We start from the raw sequence: 21,738 nt of genomic DNA on the forward strand, positions 1-21,738 counted from the left end.
GGTTTAGAACTTTTTATTGTTTTTTGGAATTACAAAAAACTAAAACTAAAACTAAAACTAAAACTAAAATAAAATGATTTTTGGAGTATAGGTTGTGAACAATAAGGAAAATTTGTTTTCAAACCAAGGACGAAATTTTGGGATTAGGATTGGGATTGGGGTTGGGATTGGGAGTTTAAGGTTAGGAGAATTCTCGGATTTTAATTTCCACTAACCATCCACCAACCAACCAACCAACCAACCATCACCTAATAAATAAAATCTCTTCCCACCTCGAATTTATTGCCTCCTCTTCCTCTTCCTCCTCCTCCTCGTCAACATTAACAATAAAAAAATAAAGAAATATCAAAATTGGGGGGCAATACAGAATAATTCACAGTTTAATAGTTGTGTTGTGTTGTGTTGTTTTTTAGATTCATGTTTGATTTTTTTTTTTTTTAAGTGCATTTTTTTTTTTTTTTTTTTTCACTCATTGATTTGTAATTATATCCATTGGAAAAATTTCATTGAATCTCTTTCTTTCTTTCTTTCTTTGTTTCCTTTCTTTCCTTCCTCCCTTATAATAATATTTGTAGTTGCTAAAAAAAAATAATAAAAAAAAATATTGTTGCTGTTGCTGTTTTTTTTTTTTTTTTTGTAATTCGCACCCAAAATTTTGTAACACACAACAAGAAAAATCAAAACTATTTTAGATACTTAAAAAGGAAAATTGACAATATATATAAAAAAAGGAAATTTCTAACCACGATAATTCCAATTATATTCACATACATACATATTAAAAAAAAAATATTCACAAAAAGATAACCTAACTTGCAAAAAAATTCCAGAATAATTGAAGAAGGAAGGAAGGAAAGTAGAGGAGAGGAGAGGAGAAGTCTTGGCACATAGAAGGAATAAGGGGGATTATCGGGGGAGGGGGGCAAAGAGAGGTAGGTCTTATTTTATAAGGCAACAATAAACATAGAGAATGTTAGAAATGCCCATTATTAAAAATTGCATAGCCATTATCAACAAAGCAAACACAAAAGAAAAATACTACATATATCGTTAATACTTGTTAAAAAAAAATGGTTACCAGTTTAAGTTTACACAAATGAGCTTGTTGGTTGGTTGGTTGGTTGGTAGTTGATTAGGAGGAGGAGGAGGCGGCGATGGTGGTGGTGGTGGTGGTGATCACGGAATGACAACAGAATGAGGTAGAAGTGAAAAAAAAAAAAAAAAAAACATTCAATACATTATTATTACACCCTTGTAATCTCTTTTTGTTGGTTTTAGCTGCCCTTGAAAAAAAAAAAATTGTTATTAATTAGGGACAGTTTTGCTTGCTTACTTGCTTACATGCTTGTTTGCTTGATTGTGTAGAAGTGGATCAATGCTAAAAAGCAATATTTGAACTTTCCAAATTGTGATTCTATTCAAAGAAGAAAATCTTTTTTTGCCAATCTTATAGGGAAACTACTTTTTTTTTTTTTTTTTTTGTTTAGTTCAATTCTGTACATATATAAATCGTAGTTATTATTACTATACAATAGATGTTTCATAACACTTGACTATTCAAACTCTTGTTGCCAACTAATTTAATTAATTAAGCAATTCGGATTTTTCCAATAATTGATGGGGACACGAAAATAAAGTCCAACCCAACCCAATCCAATCCAATACATTATATTTCATGCACAGAAAACAAACGCATGGAAATTCTGTTTGGTTGTCAGTTACACCATCAAGGTTTTGATTTCGTTTGAATGGCAAAATTGGGCTTAGAAAATAACTCCTTGTTAATATTGATAAATAAAAATGGGATGATACTAACTAACCAAAAAAAAAAAAAAGTAAAAGAAAAAGGAAGCAGAAACTTTTTGATTGAAAAAAATGATTTCCATTGTCAGGACCCAATTTCAATAAAAATCGATATTTATAAAGTGGAAAGAAAAATATGACCTATATAGTGATTATAAAGATATTAGGATCTTTTACACCCATCTTAAGAAAACCTAAACTGGGAAGTTGGTTGTTTCCTGTTGGCTTCCGATACCAAAGTTTTTTTTTTTTTTTTATTTCTTTCTTTCTTTTTCCAAACAGCAAAAATGTCGCCCTAATTATAGTAGACCCAAGAGTGAGCGAGCGGGGGCCAGACAAGGGCGCAAATGGGAAGGGGGACAGAAGAAATTATGGTACGTAGTAGATACAAATGTCGTCGATGTGTGGGCCTCCTGTCCTTCTCCTTCTCCTTTCCTTTCCTCTCCTATTTTTTTTTTTTTTTTTTTTTTGGGGTTTCTGTCTTTATCGGAGATCAAAATTCAACACAACAGATGAAATTTCCATAAAAAAAAGCCAAAACACCTTTTTTTTCATTCTCCTTCCTTTAAATTGCCAAGTGTTCAATATTTAAATAAAGATCATACTTATAATTATAAATCAACTATATAAAGAAGTTATTTGGTTCAACTTCCATTTTGTCCCCCTCCCCCCTCCCCCCTTTTCTTCCAATCATTATCAGATTATTAAAGTTTGAGATTTTTCTAAGATTGGTTTAATTATATTTATCCTCCTCAATCTTGTCAAATACTTTTTTTCTTTCTGTCCTTGGAAAAACTCTCTCTTTATCTTAGAAATAAGAAATAAGAAATAAGCAGAAAAATTTTTTTTCTATTATTTTATTTTATTGTTTATTGTCATTTCTTTTTTTTTTTTTTTTTCAAATCCATATCGTGTGCGACCCCCCTCCACCCATACACACTCAACTTTTAAAAACTCCTTTGGTGATAAACATTGATAATAATCACTCTTCGTTTCAAGTCCTTTTACAATAATACAACCTTTAGTCCTTATTTCTCCTTGGCATTCCCTAACTTCCCTCACTTCCTTCACTTCCCCCGTTTCATACTCCCTTTGTTTCTGTTTCTGTTTCTGTTTAGATTTAGATATATAAATAACCCATAATCAATCATGCTGGTCAAAGCTCGTAAGATAGCAGTGGTTGGATCTCGTTCAGTAGGGAAATCATCTATTACCGTTCGATTTGTTGAAGATCATTTTGTTGAATCATATTATCCAACTATTGAAAATCAATTTAGTAAAAGTATTAAATTTAATAATCAAGATTATGCTATAGAAATTCTTGATACTGCTGGACAAGATGAATTTAGTTTGATGAATGAAAAACATCTTATTGGAATACATGGTTATTTATTAATTTATTCTGTTACTTCTCAACAATCATTTGAAACTATTGAATTTATAAGAGATAAAATATTGAATTCAATTGGTAATGAAAGTATACCTATGGTTCTTATTGGTAATAAAAATGATTTAACTTATCAACGACAAGTTGAAACTATTCAAGGACAAGATTTAGCTAAAAAATTTAATTGTAAGTTTTTGGAAACTTCAGTTAGAGAAAATATAAATGTTGAAAAAGCTTTTGAAACTTTGATTGATGAAATTGAAAAAATTCAAAATCCTCCAATTCAAAAACAACAAGAAAAATGTATAATAATGTAGTTTTACATATATACACTGACACACACGCATGTGTGTGTATCTTAGTGTCTCAGTGTCTCAGTGTCTCAGTGTGTGAATCTTTATTTGTGTCTGTGTCTATACATTTCATTTGTTGAATGTGTATATTAAGCGTATATGTTTATAATCTGGTTATTTATTTTTGTCAGCTAGTTTCATTTTTTTTTTTTTTTTTTGGTGGTTGTTAATTCTTGATCTGTTTTTCATTCATTAGTTGCCTTATGTTTTAATGCCAATTTTTATTTTTATTTTTGTTTTTGTTTTCATTTTCATTTTCATTTTGTTGGGTTGTTCATTTGTTATCATTCCTTTTTGGTGTCTTTATTCTTATTGTCTTGTTATACATATATTCAAAACTAATTGGTTGTGCATTTTTTTTTGTTTTTTTGTTTTTTTGATTAGAAAAGGGTGTATTTAGTGTTTTTATAGTTAGATTTCATTTGATTCAATACAAGCAAGTACATACATATATATATAAAGCTATAAAAGTTAACACTCTTTCAAATCACTCCATTTTATCTTAAAAGATAAATTGTAAGTTGGTATCTATTGGATGTGAAGCAGATAATTGTGGTTTTTGACTGTATTTGGCTTGTAAAATTTCTCTCATATTTTGTAACAAACTTAAATATGATTGATTTGGATTTTGACTCATAACAGTTAAAAATGCATAACTCATTGCACCAGTAGCAGTACCATTTTCTTTAGAATCAGCACTAGTTTGATCATCTTTACATCCACTTAAAGATATAGCATCACAAGGAGCAGTATTAGTTTGTTTGGAATATTGATTAGCTTTTTCTGCTTTACCTTGATTCATAAATGTTTTTACAACCCCACCAAGACCCAGAAGCATACGACTTCTGTCACCTGTTGCATAAGCAACAGCAGATTGTAATAATCCTGCTCCAGCTTCTTTCATCACATTTGGTTCTTTCAAAACACCTTTAGTAGAATACATATAAGGTAAATCCAACACTGAACCAGAATGACAAGAATCAAATAATGCTGTTAATCTACAACCTTGAGGTAATGTTTTCACCATCATTGTATGTAATAAATCATCAACAATAAATCCATTAGTTTCAAAATCTAATGGATAAATAACTTCATCATATCCATCATCTTCATCATAATTCCCATATTCATCAGGTTGATCTTCTGTTTGTCCACCATGACCAGAATAATGGAAAAATAATGCATCATTAGGACGTGCATCTTTAACTAACCATTGAATAGCTTCAAGAATATTTTGTCGAGTTGGAATTGCTCGTTGAACTCTTTGATCATCTGTCAATTTAACAATATTATCATTTGAATAACCATTAGATAATAAAAATTGTTCAACATTATTAACATCATTAATTGGACCTCTCAATTCATTCTTAGTACCAATATAATTAATCCCTACTAATAATGCCTTTTTCCGACCACTACAATTGGAATATTGATAATTGTAGTTTTCAACACCAAAAGATTGAGATCCAGTTGGTGGACGAGAATAATTACCACTACCATGCATATTACCATAATTCTGTTCATTTCTTGATCCTCGAATTTGTTGATTATTTCCGTAATGATTTGGTGGAGGACCTGAAGGTCTATTGTATTGTCCTTGACTTGGTGGAGGTCCTGGTGGTCGATTATATTGTCCTTGTTGTTGTTGTTGTTGATGTTGTCCTGGTGGAGGACCTGATGGTCTACCGTATTGACCTTGGCCTGGAGGTGGACCAGAAGGTCTATCATATCCTTGATTATATCCTTGACCATAACTTTGGTTATAGCCTTGGTCATAACCTTGGTCATAACCTTGATCATAACCCTGTTGGTTACTATAGTTTGACTGTTGTCCACCGTATGTGTGTCTACCTTGTCCCGGAAACATTTTGATTTCAAATGATAATCAACTTGAGTACGGTAATTAGATTATTTGTTTGCTAATTTCAGTCATGAAATTCTTACTCTCGGCATTTAAGAGAAACAAAAAAAAAAGGAGGAAGTCGTGCGAAAGACACAAACAACAATAGTGGAACAATAAAGGCCCCCCTCCCCCCCCTTCCTTCTCTTTTTCTTTTCGGCCCGGCATTATCACATTATTCATATCTTTATTGGTACAGCCTCTTCTTCACGAACAAACAAGTATTCACCTAGGTTTGAAATTTATGGTGATATTCTGAGTTGAAGTATATTCCAATCTTGATTCGTTCAATATAATTCTTGGTATAAATATTGTTTGGCTGTGATTAAGTAACTTTTGTGTCTTACACTTGTTTGTTTAACTCTACTGAATTTGATAAACATATGTAGGGTTCAATTTCTGAGTTGTAGGCGAAATGTGATGGCATTCTTATGATATTAGCTTAACCATACACAATATCTGTCGATTATTGCAAAAAGGTGCTTGTAAATTTTGTCATAATAAATTGATCCAAAAATGAATGAAAAATTATTGATTTCAGAGAGAACGTTTTACTCAAGGTTTATTTCCCCCACACAAGTTAAATCATATTAAGAGTAAGAATTACAGACAAACATAGTTTGGATAAATTAAACAAGATAAAAATATTATACCATTAATTTATAAACATAAGGCCAATTTCTAAAAAATTAACTCGCTATTTATATAATGTTAGTAACCATTAAACCGGTTTACTCAGTTTAATAGAATTCCATAATACCAGAGTAAACCTTTCGTTCAATTGCTTGAACAAAATTAACAAGAAACAATTCCATAGAAAGTACAAATATTGGCAAAAACTATAGTAAAAATCAAACCGGTAATTTCACAAAATTCATTCCATTTTTCCCAGTCTCATATAGCCCCTTTATCGAGCTTTAATTAAAGAAGCTGGTTCATGATAAGTAAATTTTTTTAAAAGATTGGAATATTTTTGTGTGTTGTCTTTCAATTACATTATAGGCGAGGGGGGGGAATTGCGATTCTTGTGACATTTCAAAATTAGGCACGCTTCTTTACCAACCCATTTCTGGGTGCACATTTTCCATATATAAAATAAACAAGCTCTACAGTAACGTAACACTCTTGAAGATAGTGAAGGCTATAAAAGATAATTTGAATAACTCTACCAGTCTGATTGGAGCCATATTTCTGTCAGTAATAAGTGATAAATTGAAAAATACTATGTATTAGGGCTATAGCCCTAATCAGATATATTATTTTCTGCACGACCAAATATAATTTATGTGATTTTTTTTTTTTCTTCTTCTGTCTTTCTAGTCTCACACGGTATATAATTATTTGTGGACTGAAAAAAAAAAAATTATCATCAATCTTTTGTTTCTTCTTTTCTTCTTCTTCACCACTTATTACTAGCAAATAGACAACATGCCAGGTGTATCAGTTAGGTATGTGATTCACTGTGTCTATTGCAATTGAACGGTATGAATAATGGGAAAGAATATTCGTACTACTGTCGTGGTGGATGGGGGGAGCGGATCATCAAAATGATTTCAGCTCCTATTTACTTGTGTTACAAAAAAAAAAAATATGAACTTTTTGATCAAAACAAATAAGTTTACATTTAATATTATTGATATGTATAATGATAACTTGTTGTATTGAAAAAGAAAAAAAAAAAAAGGAAATGTTTCTTGAACACTAATGTACCCCATTCCATAAACAGCCACGTATTAAAGTAGTAGTATTGTAGAATAATTCTTTCATTATTAGATTACCACTTTCTTTTTGCAAAAAATATATTTATATATATATATATATATATTTGATGAATGATTTACTAACAAATATAATTTATTATTCAGAGACGTTCCAGCTCAAGATTTCATTAACGCTTACGCTCAATTCTTGCAAAGACAAGGTAAATTAGAAGTCCCAGGTTACGTTGACATTGTCAAAACCTCTGCCGGTAACGACTTGCCACCACAAGAAGCTGAAACTTGGTTCTACAAAAGAGCTGCTTCTATTGCCAGACACATTTACTTGAGAAAACAAGTTGGTGTTGGTGCTTTGAACAAATTATACGGTGGTGCTAAAAACAGAGGTTTCAGACCACATAAACACGTTGATGCTTCCGGTTCTATCAACAGAAAATGTGTTCAAGCTTTACAAAAGATTGGTGTTTTGGAAATTTCTCCAAAAGGTGGTAGAAGAATCTCTGAAAATGGTCAAAGAGATTTGGACCGTATTGCTGCCCAAACTTTGGAAGAAGATGACGAATAAATTATTTAATCAAATATCAAGAATTAATAATAATATACCAAAGACTATAATTTGGTTTATAAATTTGTAATATAGTGTTCATAAAAAAAAAAAAAAATAAAGAAAACAAAGAGGAAAATTTAGGGGGTTATAATTGCATATCTATCTGTTAATATATTTTTAATTTTTTTTTTTTTTTTTTTTTTTTCGGGGACAAGTATTATAATAGTTATCAAATCTTGTAAAACAAATAATACACACATACAATTATTTTTCTTTCAACAAACATCTATAAAACTTCAGATAAATCAAGTACAGATTCCACAACCTCTAATCCAAGTTGTTTTTTCACTAACAGATTAGCATCTTCAGGCAAATAAATCCATGATAATGGTGTCTCATATGGCAACTTATTGATCCATAATTCAATTTCTTCTGTAGTGTCGGGCAACGGCAAAACTTCATTGCTTTCTTTAGTAAATTCATTATCTATCAAATTGAAATTTTGATCAAAAGATCTTTCTGTGAAAATATCACTAGCAAAAGTCTCCAAAAATGCCAAATCCTCTTTATCATCAACTTTACCACCATAAGTTATGGTTGCAATTAAATATTTGATCTCATTCCAAGGAATGGTTTCAGTTTTACCATCGTAACTTTCAAATACTTTTTCGATAATATGTACACCACAGGAATAATCGGAATCATTGAAATCATATTTCTTCTTAAACGATACCGGTGAGTATCTCACTCTTTCAAGAATGACTGAATGGTACCAAATCAAAAGCAATAAAACATGTCGTTCAATTCTTTCTCTTTTCTCCATAGAACTGGATTTATAGGTATCCAACACAATTCGTTGAATCCCCACTTCATTTTCAAAATTCAATACTTTACATTGAGATATAACCCCAATTGGAACTTGAGAATCGTTTTTACATGTCAAAAATATTTTTGATTCTGCATGTAGATTAGTGAGTTGATTTTCAAAATGTGATATCCATGATGGCGCCATGTGGATGTTTTGAATCAAAACCCAACGTCCAGACATAGAAGCAGCTTCAATTTCTTTATTGGCCATCTCAATCCCTTCTTTTGTCCCCATTGAAATAACAGATAATTTCTTGTTAAATTGTCGAGCACTTTGTTCAACCTTGTATGAGGCATCATAAACTTCTGGACATGTCAATATAATAGTTCTAATTCCCAATTCATTTATCCAATAATCCAAATTATATGGAGATGAGTATGGAGCTTCTCCATCTTTAAACAAAAACCCACTGATCTTACTAAAAGTATCAACAAAATCCTCACTATTTCTTGTATTGTTGAAACTTAAAAGCAAATCCGAAAGCATTTGCAAAACCAGATTGTCTTGATTCATCTCTAATACTTTTTCAACATCCCATCCTGATTCTCTCCTTGCTAAACACACATCAAACACCTCATTAACACTATTTGGTAATTTTTCAGTAACAATCAACTTTAATGTTTTCATAAATGCAGTCTTGTACAGATCACCAATATCCTCCATGTAATAAGCAGTAGACAAAACCAAGGACAAAACAATTTTGTGTTGATACTGCAATGACGTGGAAATGTGTGCAAAAGAATCCTTGTATAATTCCATAATAAACTCAGATGGTGACAAATTAATGCTCTCCCGTAATAGATGTGCAAAATTACTAACAAATCTTGTCAATGAAAACCTGTAAAAATGATTAAGACGACCAAGTGACTCAAAGATGGTATATATTCCTGACAAGTTCTTGGCCACATCACTATAATTATTTCTTATCTCTTCAACTCGGTTCATAACTTCTCCTGAATGAGCCAATTTTTCATTCAACCCATCTGTTTCGGTCTTAAGAGTTTCCAAAGTTTGCATCACACTATCATTATCTAAAATCTCACCCGGAGTTTTACTAAGAGAATCCAATAACTCTTCTTCTAAAGTCTGCAAACGTAATTTCCATTCACCATTAAGCATAACCAAATCGGTTCTTTCTTTTTCAACATCGGGTCGTGTTTCTTTCAAAGCAATATCAAGAGCTCTGTTTTCAAGACTACCACTTGTAATTGTGAAATTGATAATTGACACTCTTGAAGCTACTGACGGAGGTAAAACCAATTCCGATTCCTTTGAAGCTAATATCAATTTGAATTCAGAAGAATAATCAATAATTTGATCACCTAATCTAATCATCATTCGGCCACCATTTCTGTGAATTTCTTTTCTCAAAACTGTGTCTAATAAAGGATCATAATACTCACAATCTTGGATAATTATCAAACCACCAAACCTCAATGCATTCTCCAACTGGTTCAACAACCCATCACTTAAGAAACTGGTAACTGTAACCAGCTTTGACGACACTTTGGATAGTATGTCCACAATCACACCATTTGGATCTATTATAACTGGATTTTGACACCATTCCAATAATGCAAAGTTTTCAATATTAATATTATCATTAACCAATCCACAATTTGTCCAGTGCAAAGCTTTTTTCGAGGTAGCCAAATAACTGGACATAGTATGGGTTTCATCAAATGGAATCCCAGACTCTTTTAATTTATTTCTCCATGTTTTCAACAATATCTCTCTACCTTTCTGATCATAAAGCCCACCATAAACAATAAAAGCAGCCGCCAACAACACCTCACCAACTAATTTGTCTCTTTTATCACCAAATAATTTGACAGATTCTTTCCATCTCTCTCTTTCCACTTTAAGATTTTTAATCAAGGTAGTGCTTCTATCCACTTTTTTATGCACTAATGCCATTTCAGTTTTTATATTCTCTGTTTCCCGAATCAATTCAGTGTAGCTATCCTTGTATTTTTCAATGCTTTCTTCCAATTCAAAAATCATCTCATCAATGGCTGTCAATTGTGCCTTTGTCTTCAATGTTTTTTGTTCCAACAATTCAACTTCTTCACGTAGTGGTCCTACACTTTGAAGAATTCTAGAATACGCCAATTGTGCTTGAACCCACTGTACTAATGGACCACACGCTTTACTTGCACGATGAACAATTTCAAATGTGTAATCTTCTCTTGTCAAGTAAACCCTTTCCATATACTTGCGAAGCTCAACGGGTAACAGTTCCTCGCTATTGAACGAAACAATATTTGGTATAAAATCATCTTTTCTAATAACCAATTGAACATCTCTCCAAGTGCCAACATCATAGCCCAATAAAATACAAACAGATTCCATTGTCATTTTCACAGCTGCTGGTGGATTGGCCATACTACGAATTTCGGATAAATGTTGCTTTTTGATATTCTGCACTCCTCTCTGTGCTTCAAGAACAGCTGGTTCAGCATATTCAAGATCTTTCATAACAACCAGTTTCCGTTTCTCAATTTCTTTTTCTTGCTTCTCGAGCTCGGCCTGTGTGGCAATTGAAAATTCTTGTTTCCGTTCTGCTTCATTTTGATCTGTGAGTAATTTGTTCAACATTTCTTTGGCTTCTTTATCTTTAGTTTTCAAAATACTTTCCTTTTCTGAAAGCATTCGTTGTAATTTATCCACTTGAATAACAGTTTCACGTAGTTTATCCAAACCAACAGTGATATGTCGTTGTGAATCCTCTAATTCTTTGTGTTTGATACTAAACAAATCAGTAAACATTTGTACAAGATTCAAAAAATCGGTTGGCGTTCTTCTATACGATATTGTAGATTTATGGTCTGGGATAAACCGATGGATAAAAGCCAAAGTATCAACAATAGCATCTCTCAAATTTTTAGCCCTTCTATTAGATAAAAATGGGGTAAAAGTGTTAGGTACAACGTAGTTTGAAATATCAAGAGGAACAATGCTAATACGCGAGGAAGCAATTTCATACAAGCACCTATCAGACCAATCACCCATCCAGCTTAAAACACATCTGTTAAATAATGCCGGTGATGAAATAACTGACTGGCTTGTAGACTCGATGGAATCACTAATGCTGAACACAACATGCAAATTTTTCGAGATTTGTTGGGTAAACCAATCGTACAACTCAGTATCAGTGTCTAGTAACAACCCCTGAGAATGAGATAGTTCTAAACATTTGCTCATTAACGATGTGTAATCTTCACCTTCAAAAAGACCAGGAATTTCAGCATTTGCTAATAATGTGTTCATTCTTTCAATAAATGATGCTTCCAAGATACTTGATTCGTCAATAACAAAACATATCTTTTCACCGTGCACACAGCGTGTTAAAATACCTCGCAAAGCTTCATCAAATTCGTCAATGCCATAATTACTTCTCACTTGTAGTTGCACAACTTTTAATCCATTGATCCAAGCAACAAACTTGGCAAGAGTGGATTTCCCACTCCCACTGGGACCCACTAATATCATGTGACCTTGTGGTTGTCTAAGAACTCTGTCAATACGTAAAGCATGATCTAGCATTTCATCATGCAATACCAAATCGACTTCCATTTCTTCTTCACTGAAAACTCTTAGCCTTTCGGAAACAAAAGATCTTAGTTCTTGTTCATTTACAGATTTATAATTCAAACTCATCCAATTGCTGAAGAAAACCGGTTCTTTGAAAGTAGCATCCAAATTAATGTTGGGGAAATTCCTTTCGGCCACTTCTTTAAATAATTGTAAAGTCCATGATTTATCATCATCAGTCACCAATCTATCATAAAACAATCTCAATCCTTCATGATACCACAATCTAAGGAAAGCACTCAAATCCTTATACACGTGTGATTTTAAAGCTTCAAGTATACCTTTGCTCCATCTCGTTAATTCACGAGGTGAATAAACATAATGCTTTTGAATTCCACTGTTTAGCTTTCTTCTTGTTCTTTCGTATACTTGAATACTTGCTTCAGTGACAGCTTTGGCAAATCCTCGTAAATCAGGGGCACATTTCAAAATAGCCATATTAAATGTTTGGTAGATTTGGGTTAAAGAAGTATAACCTGGATAATCGACCATAATAACTGGGACATGACGCAAAAATCGTTCAGATAATTTGTTTCTACCAGGATCATTGGGCGAGTTACAAGCAGCAACAAATTGGATATTTTCCAATGAAACCCATTGATTATCTTTGACTCGCCAAAATCCACCGTGCTCTACCATTTGTCTTATCAAAGAAATGACATTTTGATTTCCATACTTGTCGACTTGTGGTAGATTAATTTCATCACAAAATACAACTACCCACTTCCCATTAATCCGTGGAGCTAATTGGATGCCCCTATTTGTTTTTCTATACTCACAATATTGATCCAATGCCTTCAACAACGACACTGGTGAAGTTTCTTTAGAAAAGTTAAGTGATAATAATTCCAACTGTGGAGATTTTCTTAAAGCTTCAAATAACGTCATAGTCTTCCCGGAACCAGGTGGACCGCAAAGCAACAAAGGACTATGTTCATTTAAAACAGAAAATATTAATTGCTCATGCTTGACCGTGTCTAAAGTAGGGACAATTGTGTTTGGGTTTGAAACTTGATGTGGTTCGAGTTCTACCGATGCAACAAAAGTGTTCCAGTCCAACCATTCACCTTCAGGTAAGGAAATATCATAATCAAGTACATTATCATTTGGCATTTCAACTCCCCAAAACATTTTCTTGTCCTTTATGGTCTTTGCAAATTCAATTCTACCCTCATACGAAGAATCTCCAGCAAATGTCCACATTATTGAAAGCAATAGAGCCTTTTGGACGTATTTTTTCATTTCCACTGTTTCGTAATCCTTGGAATTAGCAAAGCTCAACAATCGACGTAAATAGGTCTTTAGGTAAACTTCAAGAGAACCAATAGCTCGTTGGAATGAGAACTCCATTATGTGGTCAACTTGTTTGGCAATTTCACAGATACCAGACAAAACATTGTGAGAAAGCAAATGATTTAATTCCTCCACAAACGATATTTTCAAATTGTCAGCAAGCATGTTGTCACCAATCATGTCATCGTTGGTTATTTTAAATTTGTTCAATTGATGAACCAACTTGTGTAAATGGGCATCCAAGGAGATCAACGATACATCAAACCAGACAATTCCACATCTACTAATGGTTGCTGGTGTAGTATATTCCAAGTTATCAACCTCAAAAACAATACGAACATTTTCTGGCAAACTTAAACGCTCACCATTGGGAAGAGTTAATATTTTATTGTCATCCAAAACACTGTTTAAATTTTCGGCCCATTGCGGATCAATGTCTCCATCAAATACTATCCAAAGTTTCCTTGAGAGCTCTCCACGTAAATTTTCTGACATTTTTCTTAATACACTAGTGAATAAACCATCCGTCCAATCACGTGTAACCAAATCAAGCTTCCCATAAATTTCATCTTTAGACAAAACCTTGGCATCTATAAGGACTTTGGTATGTTCGACATTGGTTACAACTGACAAGGCATACATAATCAGATCGAGGATAGTAGATTTCCCAGATCCCGATTCTCCTACTAGCATTATACCATGATGGGTGTTTTGGATGTCAATTAATTGCAATGCCTTGTTAACAAATTTCTCGTCGAATTGGACTCCATTCTTTGTAAAGTACTCTTCAAGTGCTGTAATTAGTTTTGACTTGTCAAGTACTTTGCCAACAACATTAGCAAAGTATTTATTTCTCAATTTTTCAAAAACAATTTCATCTTCTTTAATCAATTTGGGTAAAATTGTTTCCACAATACTTTGGGCAACTAATTCTTGTTCAAATGCCAAGGTTTCATTGGCATTGGCAGATTTTCTTTTGGCGTGGCCACATCTCACCAATGTGTTCTTTAATGCTCTCAAGCCAAAATCATAATGCAATTGTTTTGAAGTGCTTGAAGCCAACTCTTGGAAAAATGGAACGATTGATTTGGCCAAGGCTTTGGAATTAACAAATGTTTGCGAGGTGAGCAATATTTCCACTATAATCTCATTATCAGGTGAATCCATTGAAAAGCTTCTAAACATTTTCTTTAAATTTTCCGGCAATTCGACTCTTCCGGCATAGCCAGGATTCATTGTTATAAAAATCCCTGTTTCTGGATTTACTTTAACATTTTTTTCAGACACTGATATAGTCATGTTTGGGTTTTTCAAACCATTTTCAATACTCTCAATTTGGGATGATATAGCACTTAATATTTTATCATCTAGTCTATTAAACTCGTCGAAACAACCCCAAATACCCACTTTACATAAACCCAAGAAAATTCTTCCCATAGACTGAAAATCAAATGAATCATCACAACAAAACACAATCACCATTTTCCCTAAATTGTGACCTAAGGCTTTAATCGATTCCGTTTTACCAGTTCCTGCTGGTCCGAAAGGAGAACCTCCTTGTTGTATAGACAAAGCTTGACACATGGCTAAATAGCAATCATTAGTTAATGGTGTGTAGGCCAATTTTTCTGGAATGCCCAAATATTCAAACCCATATACAAATTCGGAATTTGCTTGTTTAATAGTTAAACTCTTGAGCAAATCTGTGTTAGAAATATCATAGTAAAACCTCTGTTGAATGCTTCGAATGAATTTTCTGTCGGACTCGCTCTCGGCATTCATTAACTGCTCAACAACATCTCTTTGATGAATTATTTCTATTATCAAATATTGTGTTTTCTTTCTTGTAAGATCCACTATTTCTGAACCAATGGCACGAACAAGAGTTTTAATGGTATCAGACAAGTTTTCATGAAGTGATGATAGCAGTGTAGTTGGATCCTCAATTAAGCCTGTAAAAGTAACTTGTTGTAACAACGTAGCAACTTGAGCTGGGATACTGTCAATCAAAGGTACCAATCCATCTTTTTTAAATACACTCTCTTGCCAAACTTTAATATTGTCTTTAACCAAATGAGAAAGAGTCAACTTAATCTCAAGTTCTAATTCACTTAGCCATTCATGTAATCTGGTATGCTTTATCAAAGAAACTGGATTGTGTAACACAAGTTGTTCACCTTGTTCACTAACAACACCAATAATACAAGAGCTTTCCTTGGCATATTGCAACTTCTCAACACCGCTAAACATTTTCTTCAAGTGATTATTAATCCTGGTAATATCATGTGACCCGCCAACAAGTTCCAATAAATCTTCATTACCAATAAAGTAAAACCTTGGGAACAACTCTCTTTGCTTTTCAAGGTAGTCTGTCAATGATTTTCTTACTTTCACCAAGCTTTCAAAACATTTCGTCATCATAGGTTGAAGATCAGTAATGAGAACAATATCAATAACCAAATTGAATTTATAAATTCTTTTTAATAAGTTTAGAAACTCATAACTGATATTAGTGAATCTTGAACTTTCTATTGGTAATAAACTTTTGAGGTCATTATTTTCGTTTCCAAAAACCCCTTCCAAATATAACCATTGTCGTTGAACATCTATCCAAATGTCCAAGACAATAAACAATTGTGTAAGTTTTTTCTCCAATTCACTTATTTCTCTTTCAAAAGCTCCAAAATATGGTGAATTTTTCATACTAGCCAAAGCATTAATATCAGTATTACATTGGTCAATTAACTGCTCCCAATTTTTCACCAAACGGCACTTGTTTTCATAATTGAACAACTCAAATGTAATCAGCGCCCAACTGTTGTTTATATTGTTCAAGTTCTCTTCAATTGTTTTCTCACTATTGGCTTGTTCTACCATAGCATTAATTGTCTGGATATTCAACGTGATATTCAACCCCCATACATCACCAACAGTTAAATCTTCAAAATTAATATTTGGAACTCCTAATTGACTTAACAATATTTTCCAATGACGAGGTTTCATGGCCCCATTTTTCAAATCAGAAACTTTTTGGTGGGTTTTCAAGTGAGTTTTAACTGAAGCTTGGATCTCATCAACAGCTGAATATTGTCTTATATTCATGGGAAGATTTCTTGCTGAATTTAATAAATCGTCCAAATTGTGACGTAATTGTCTTGGTTGGAGATCACTCCATTTAATTTTTTTCAATCTTTCAAGTTCTTCCCATAATCCATTAACTGAAGACCAAACTGATTTAAGATCTTTAATTTCATCAATCGATAAGGTCATATCTTCAAATGAAACAATGTTTATATGCAAATGATTGGAAATATTCAGTAATGATTCAACATAAGACGTTAATTTTGAAAAATGCATTTGAAAATTATCCAAGTCCATCATGGCCACTGATGGATTTAAGTTCCCTGCTATGGGTTTCTTTGATTGCCAGTTTTGATTTAACGAATTTATAGAATCATTAACTTTCAAAGCTTCGGCCTTGATTTTAGAAGAAACAATTTCAAGATTTTCTTCAATGAGTAAACTTTTTTTGGCGACGAGAGCTTGTACCATTGAGATGTTGTTTTCCAACTGTTCAGCATAAAGCCAATCATTAGGGAATTTAAATCTGTATTTCACCAAAAAACTCTGTACCAGTTGAAAAGTCTCCAATAAAAGATTCCAGTTTTGCAAATTGTTTTGATACTTTAAGTAACTATCAATACCAGAAATCAATTGTTCGGTACTATCGTGGAACGTAAGTGGTGTTTCTAAAATTTGTTTAGCATTGATCAACAACCGGTTAAATGAATTGGATTCTTGATCAATTTTTTTGGAAAATTTACTCAATAACAGTTTTTGTAAAGCTTCAAACTTTATTGCAACTCTGTGTTGTACCTTAGTAATATTAATCACAAACAAATATCCAAATGCCTTTTCTGGGTCAGGTAAATCATAAATATTTCTATATTTGAAAATCTCTTGAACTACTTCAAACCAGGAATCCACAGTTTGGTCAGCCTTAAATAGTTTGGCAAAATCGTCTGGATCGTCTAAGTTTAATTCCCATAAGTTTTGTAATAATCCCCATTTGGATATATACAGTTCTGCATCTTGATACAAAGTTTCAATCTTTTCAAAAACTGAGTTAAGCTGTTTCATGGAATTCTCATCTTCGGCAACAGAGGAAAAACTTTGAGAATGTGATGTAAGGGGTCTTATCATGTGCTGTCTCTCGACTATTGAAACAATATGATTTAATTGCTCAAAAGCCAGTTGTTTTCCTGTGTTCAACGGAGGTTCTATGACAAAAGTTTCATCATTGAAGCTTAAGTAATGCTTGAAAATTGGAAAGTCCAACAAATACTTGTTAAGTTCAATAATTTCAATTTCTTGTTCGTCATTGTAAGCCATAGCTTTGATATTGAAAATGAAAAGTTGAGTTTGTAATCGCTCTCTCAAAACAGATTGTACTTCCAAGTTAATCAAATTAGCTAAACCCTCGATATTTTCAATCTTTTCTAAAGAAATATTGTTAAACTCTTGCTGCAATGTTTTCAAATGCCTTTCGATGCAACTAAACTCAAAGTTAGCGGTTCTTAATAAAAATTTGCATTGATCCATAAACTTGGAAAAATTCTTTAATTTGATCAACAGTAAATTTAACTGGGTAATAGAATCTTGAAATTCTGTCAACTGTCTCATAGATCGATATTCGATTAAATTTTCTGTTGATTTAAAGTCATTATCATTAACCTCGTGTAATTCAACTGCGTGTAATAAATGAACCCATTCAATATTCATGGTTTCTTTCAACATTTCCCTTACTTTTTTGATTTGAGTAGCAACAAGGAACCCAAATGCCTTACCGTAAGCCTTTTGTAAATCGACATTAAAGAGCCTGTTAAGCAACTGCACATGGTCCTTGATAATGTTTGTGATTGGGTATAATTGACTGATTTTTTCAAATTGTAGCATCGTCAAGCTGGGCAACGAATATCCCAAGTTGTATAATTGACTAAGTTGTCTGTAAATTTCAAACATTTGAAAGTTGAAATTGATATTCAAATCAAATCTTTCCTGGGAATTTTCAGATATGGTGAGAATCTTCCCTAAATTGGCACTAGGTAAATTTTGGTTAACTTCCTGCTCAACCCATTTATCTATTGCTGTTGCCGGGTCTAAACTTTCCAATAACTTATTCGTAGTGGTGTCGATTTTTGTACCCACCGAATAACTCTTCCAATTAAACCCCAAAAGTAATTCCAAGTAATCACGATAGAATTTCAATTTGGCACTGAGTTGAATTTTCCACTTGATGGAAGAGAAGCTCGATACCAGAACGTGATCTGAATTCAATTCCACAAGTTGTTGGATTTCGCTATCGGCTATTGTTAAAATTTTCAATTTATGGTCATCACTGATCAGCTGTAACAACGAACTCGAATTCTCTCCAACAAAAAAGTTTTTATAAATGGTAATAAAATCAATAAATGTATGGGCATTGTTGAAAAACTTGTTTATCTTTTTTGTAAGTAAAGAATTCAAGTTATGAAACACCTCGAGATAGGCATGTTCATTCATTGACCAGATCAACTTTCCCTGGTGCGATATATCAACAGGATTGATACTGATAATGTGCTTGTTGTACGCCTCGTTCAATTTACTGATCAGATCTATTTGCTCCTCCTGTGGTAAAACACTCTCTATACCAGCCATCAAGTTTTGATGATTATGTCTAAACTGTCTAAGATATAATAATCGTTCTTTAATATTTTGAAGTCTGGTTTGATCAATTTTGATTAACTTAAATTTTTCTTGACGTTTTCTCAACAATTCTCTCAATAAATTGATTATAAACTTGACATTCACTTCTATGGTGTCTAATTCCTTGTTGCATAAACTGATTATTTCTTCAAACTTATCTAGCGATAATGACATTAAATCATAAGTGCCTAATAATGCTTGTAATTTGTCGGTAATATCGTTCAAAATTACATCAACTGATTTCATTGCTCTTTCCAATGGCAATAAGTTTAATTTTAGTTTTAAATGACTAAAGATGTTGGTCAAGGCATTGTCAAACTTCTGAAACCCATCATCCTCGGTGATGGTCAGCAAATCATGAATGGGAAGCTCCCTTAAAAATGAATTATATAATTTGGTTTCAGTTAACTTTTCCTTCAATCCAATATCATTTTCAAAACTCAAAGTAATGTGAAATCTTTTGGCCTTAGATAACAATTCTCGAGTAAGCTTCACTTCTGGAGAATTGATTTGTTGGTTCAAAGATATTAATGCCAAATCCATAGATTTCCAAAACTGGATATCTTCCATAATACTTTCCCCATCTGACGGCTCGTGGTTCAAACGAGTGATCGATTGAATTTGTCGGACCCAATTGTTAGTAATTGATGTTAACTCGTTCAAAAATTCAGTGTCTTCTATTAATTCGTCAGGGTATTCACCATCTTTTTCTGTAATCAACATCTTAATCTTTGGATGAGTTGTGATTAATAGATCTGGAATATGGATTCTCTGTTGTAAATGTTGCAATGCTAATGATAATTCGTTGAACTTCTTTTTCGTTGTAGCCAATGCTGACTCTTCATTTTTTGTTGAAATAAAGTCAAAATATGGCGCCAACCCTAAACTAACTGCCAATCTGAGTTTTTCAAACAGATCATTGGTCTCGTGGCTCTCATTTTGGGGAATAGGAATGCTCATAATATTTAGTTGTTGAGTAAGTGGTATGTCGCTTCTAAGTTCACCTTTCGATTTGATTATAATAACAAAGGTATCTAAATCTTTGAATGACATATCCAAATCTGAAAGATCATTGGAAATCCTGGATGTTTTTTCTTCGATAGACTTGATAAGATACAAAGTATCTTGATTGTTGTTAGATATAAACTTGCTTAACACATCCTCACACTGTGCAAACTCTGGTACATTTTCATCAAAAGGTAGAAAACCTATTATACAGTCATATAATTGATTGACTGATAATAAGGGTGTTACCAGTTCTTCCATTGTGTTGAATTAAATTTCAGATAAAGATCTGTTTTTAGTATTACGGATCACTTTTATAAAGCCTTCGTGTTTTTCAGATTTGTTTACTTTTCGTGTCTCTTAGCGATTTTTTTTTTCTCTTCTGCCTTGTCACGTGCGTGTGAGTGTGTACTTTGCAAAATTAGACGTGTATTGAAGGAACTTTATCTTCAACTTATAAATACTTGATCTCATTCCAGTTGGTCGAGGCAGCAATGTAGTAAGGAGTATTTCGTAGCTAAAACCTACAGAGGCTTCATTCAGAGGTATTTGTGTATAGCAATAGTGGTTTGTTCTACTTCTTGTAATCTAGGTTGGCGTTTACACCGCACTACATTTGTGAATTGAAACAAGTCATGCTATCTAGGGCAAACGAAGCTCCATTGGTTGTCAATTTCTATAGAAACTCAATTGATTGAATAATCATGTAACGCTGAAAAACTAATTTTTGCATGAAAATAAGAGTAGCAGTTGGAGTTGTTCTAATATTTGTTTGATATTTTTGCCAAATATTATTAAAAATAAGAAATATTTCGAGGTTTGCCAAGAGACACAAGATCAGACAGAAGCCATCACTGTTATTAATACAGAACACATACCGCTTAATCCGTATGTCAGGTGTTAATTGAATATATCTTTATTGGAGTCAAACAAATGCTTTTAACAAGCTACGGAGTTTTCTAAATGAAGCCATCCAACCATTCTAGCGAATCACAAACAACAATGTCAATTAAGCTTCTCGCAATAGAAGAAAATGCGATTAAGGAATGCTTAACCGATTGACGAAGACAATTCTTCTTCAAACAATACAAGAAAAAAAAAAAAAAGAAGCACACAAATAAATCAATTATTGCCGAAAATGCCACAAGTTTTCGTTTGCTTCGCCTCAGCTTCTTATAAAGTTTGGAAACAGCATTCAACACTTTGAACAAAGGTTTCGGGTTTATTACAAGCCTTTCCAACCTTGTTAAATCCTTTTTTTGTCACAATAAAGATTCTGTTGTTGTTTCCCAACAGGGAAGGTATCCGAATAAAGATCTAAAAAAAGAAAAGAAAAAAAAAAAAAGAGTTCTTCCGTATCACCGTGCGGTGATTAAAATAATACGGAAATAGTGTCTCAATCAAAAATGTAAAGCCGCCTTCTTCTTGCTATTTGGCTGTAAAAATTTCTTGTCATAGAATATACATCATCATGTGTAACATCCTATGCAATGTTTATGCATGACTCAAACATATCTGTTATCAT

General features: G+C 32.8%; 4 protein-coding genes across 4 annotated transcripts; 2 read left to right on the forward strand and 2 right to left on the reverse strand. All coding sequences in view use genetic code 12, as the record gives it.

The window, feature by feature from the left end:
- Window positions 1-2,952: 2,952 nt before the first annotated feature.
- Window positions 2,953-3,507, forward strand: CD36_85160 (GTP-binding protein, putative; the record flags this gene model as incomplete). Its single annotated transcript, XM_002419379.1, has 1 exon — window positions 2,953-3,507. One exon carries the CDS (start codon window positions 2,953-2,955, stop codon window positions 3,505-3,507), a length of 555 nt encoding a protein of 184 aa, XP_002419424.1.
- Window positions 3,508-4,045: 538 nt separating this feature from the next.
- Window positions 4,046-5,410, reverse strand: CD36_85170 (cysteine protease, putative; the record flags this gene model as incomplete). The annotated part of the gene is made up of 1 exon (XM_002419380.1): window positions 4,046-5,410. One exon carries the CDS (start codon window positions 5,408-5,410, stop codon window positions 4,046-4,048), a length of 1,365 nt encoding a protein of 454 aa, XP_002419425.1.
- A 1,461-nt stretch (window positions 5,411-6,871) lies between these two features.
- On the forward strand, window positions 6,872-7,726 carry CD36_85180 (40S ribosomal protein S19; the record flags this gene model as incomplete). The annotated part of the gene is made up of 2 exons (XM_002419381.1): window positions 6,872-6,891; window positions 7,309-7,726. 2 exons carry the CDS (start codon window positions 6,872-6,874, stop codon window positions 7,724-7,726), a joined length of 438 nt encoding a protein of 145 aa, XP_002419426.1.
- A 268-nt stretch (window positions 7,727-7,994) lies between these two features.
- On the reverse strand, window positions 7,995-20,474 carry CD36_85190 (dynein heavy chain, cytosolic, putative; the record flags this gene model as incomplete). The annotated part of the gene is made up of 1 exon (XM_002419382.1): window positions 7,995-20,474. The coding sequence occupies one exon, from the start codon at window positions 20,472-20,474 to the stop codon at window positions 7,995-7,997; it is 12,480 nt and encodes a 4,159-aa protein (XP_002419427.1).
- Between the last annotated feature and the right edge of the window lie 1,264 nt (window positions 20,475-21,738).

This window comes from Candida dubliniensis, chromosome 3 (genome assembly GCF_000026945.1).
Source record: "Candida dubliniensis CD36 chromosome 3, complete sequence".
In the NCBI taxonomy this organism is placed as follows: domain Eukaryota; kingdom Fungi; phylum Ascomycota; class Pichiomycetes; order Serinales; family Debaryomycetaceae; genus Candida; species Candida dubliniensis.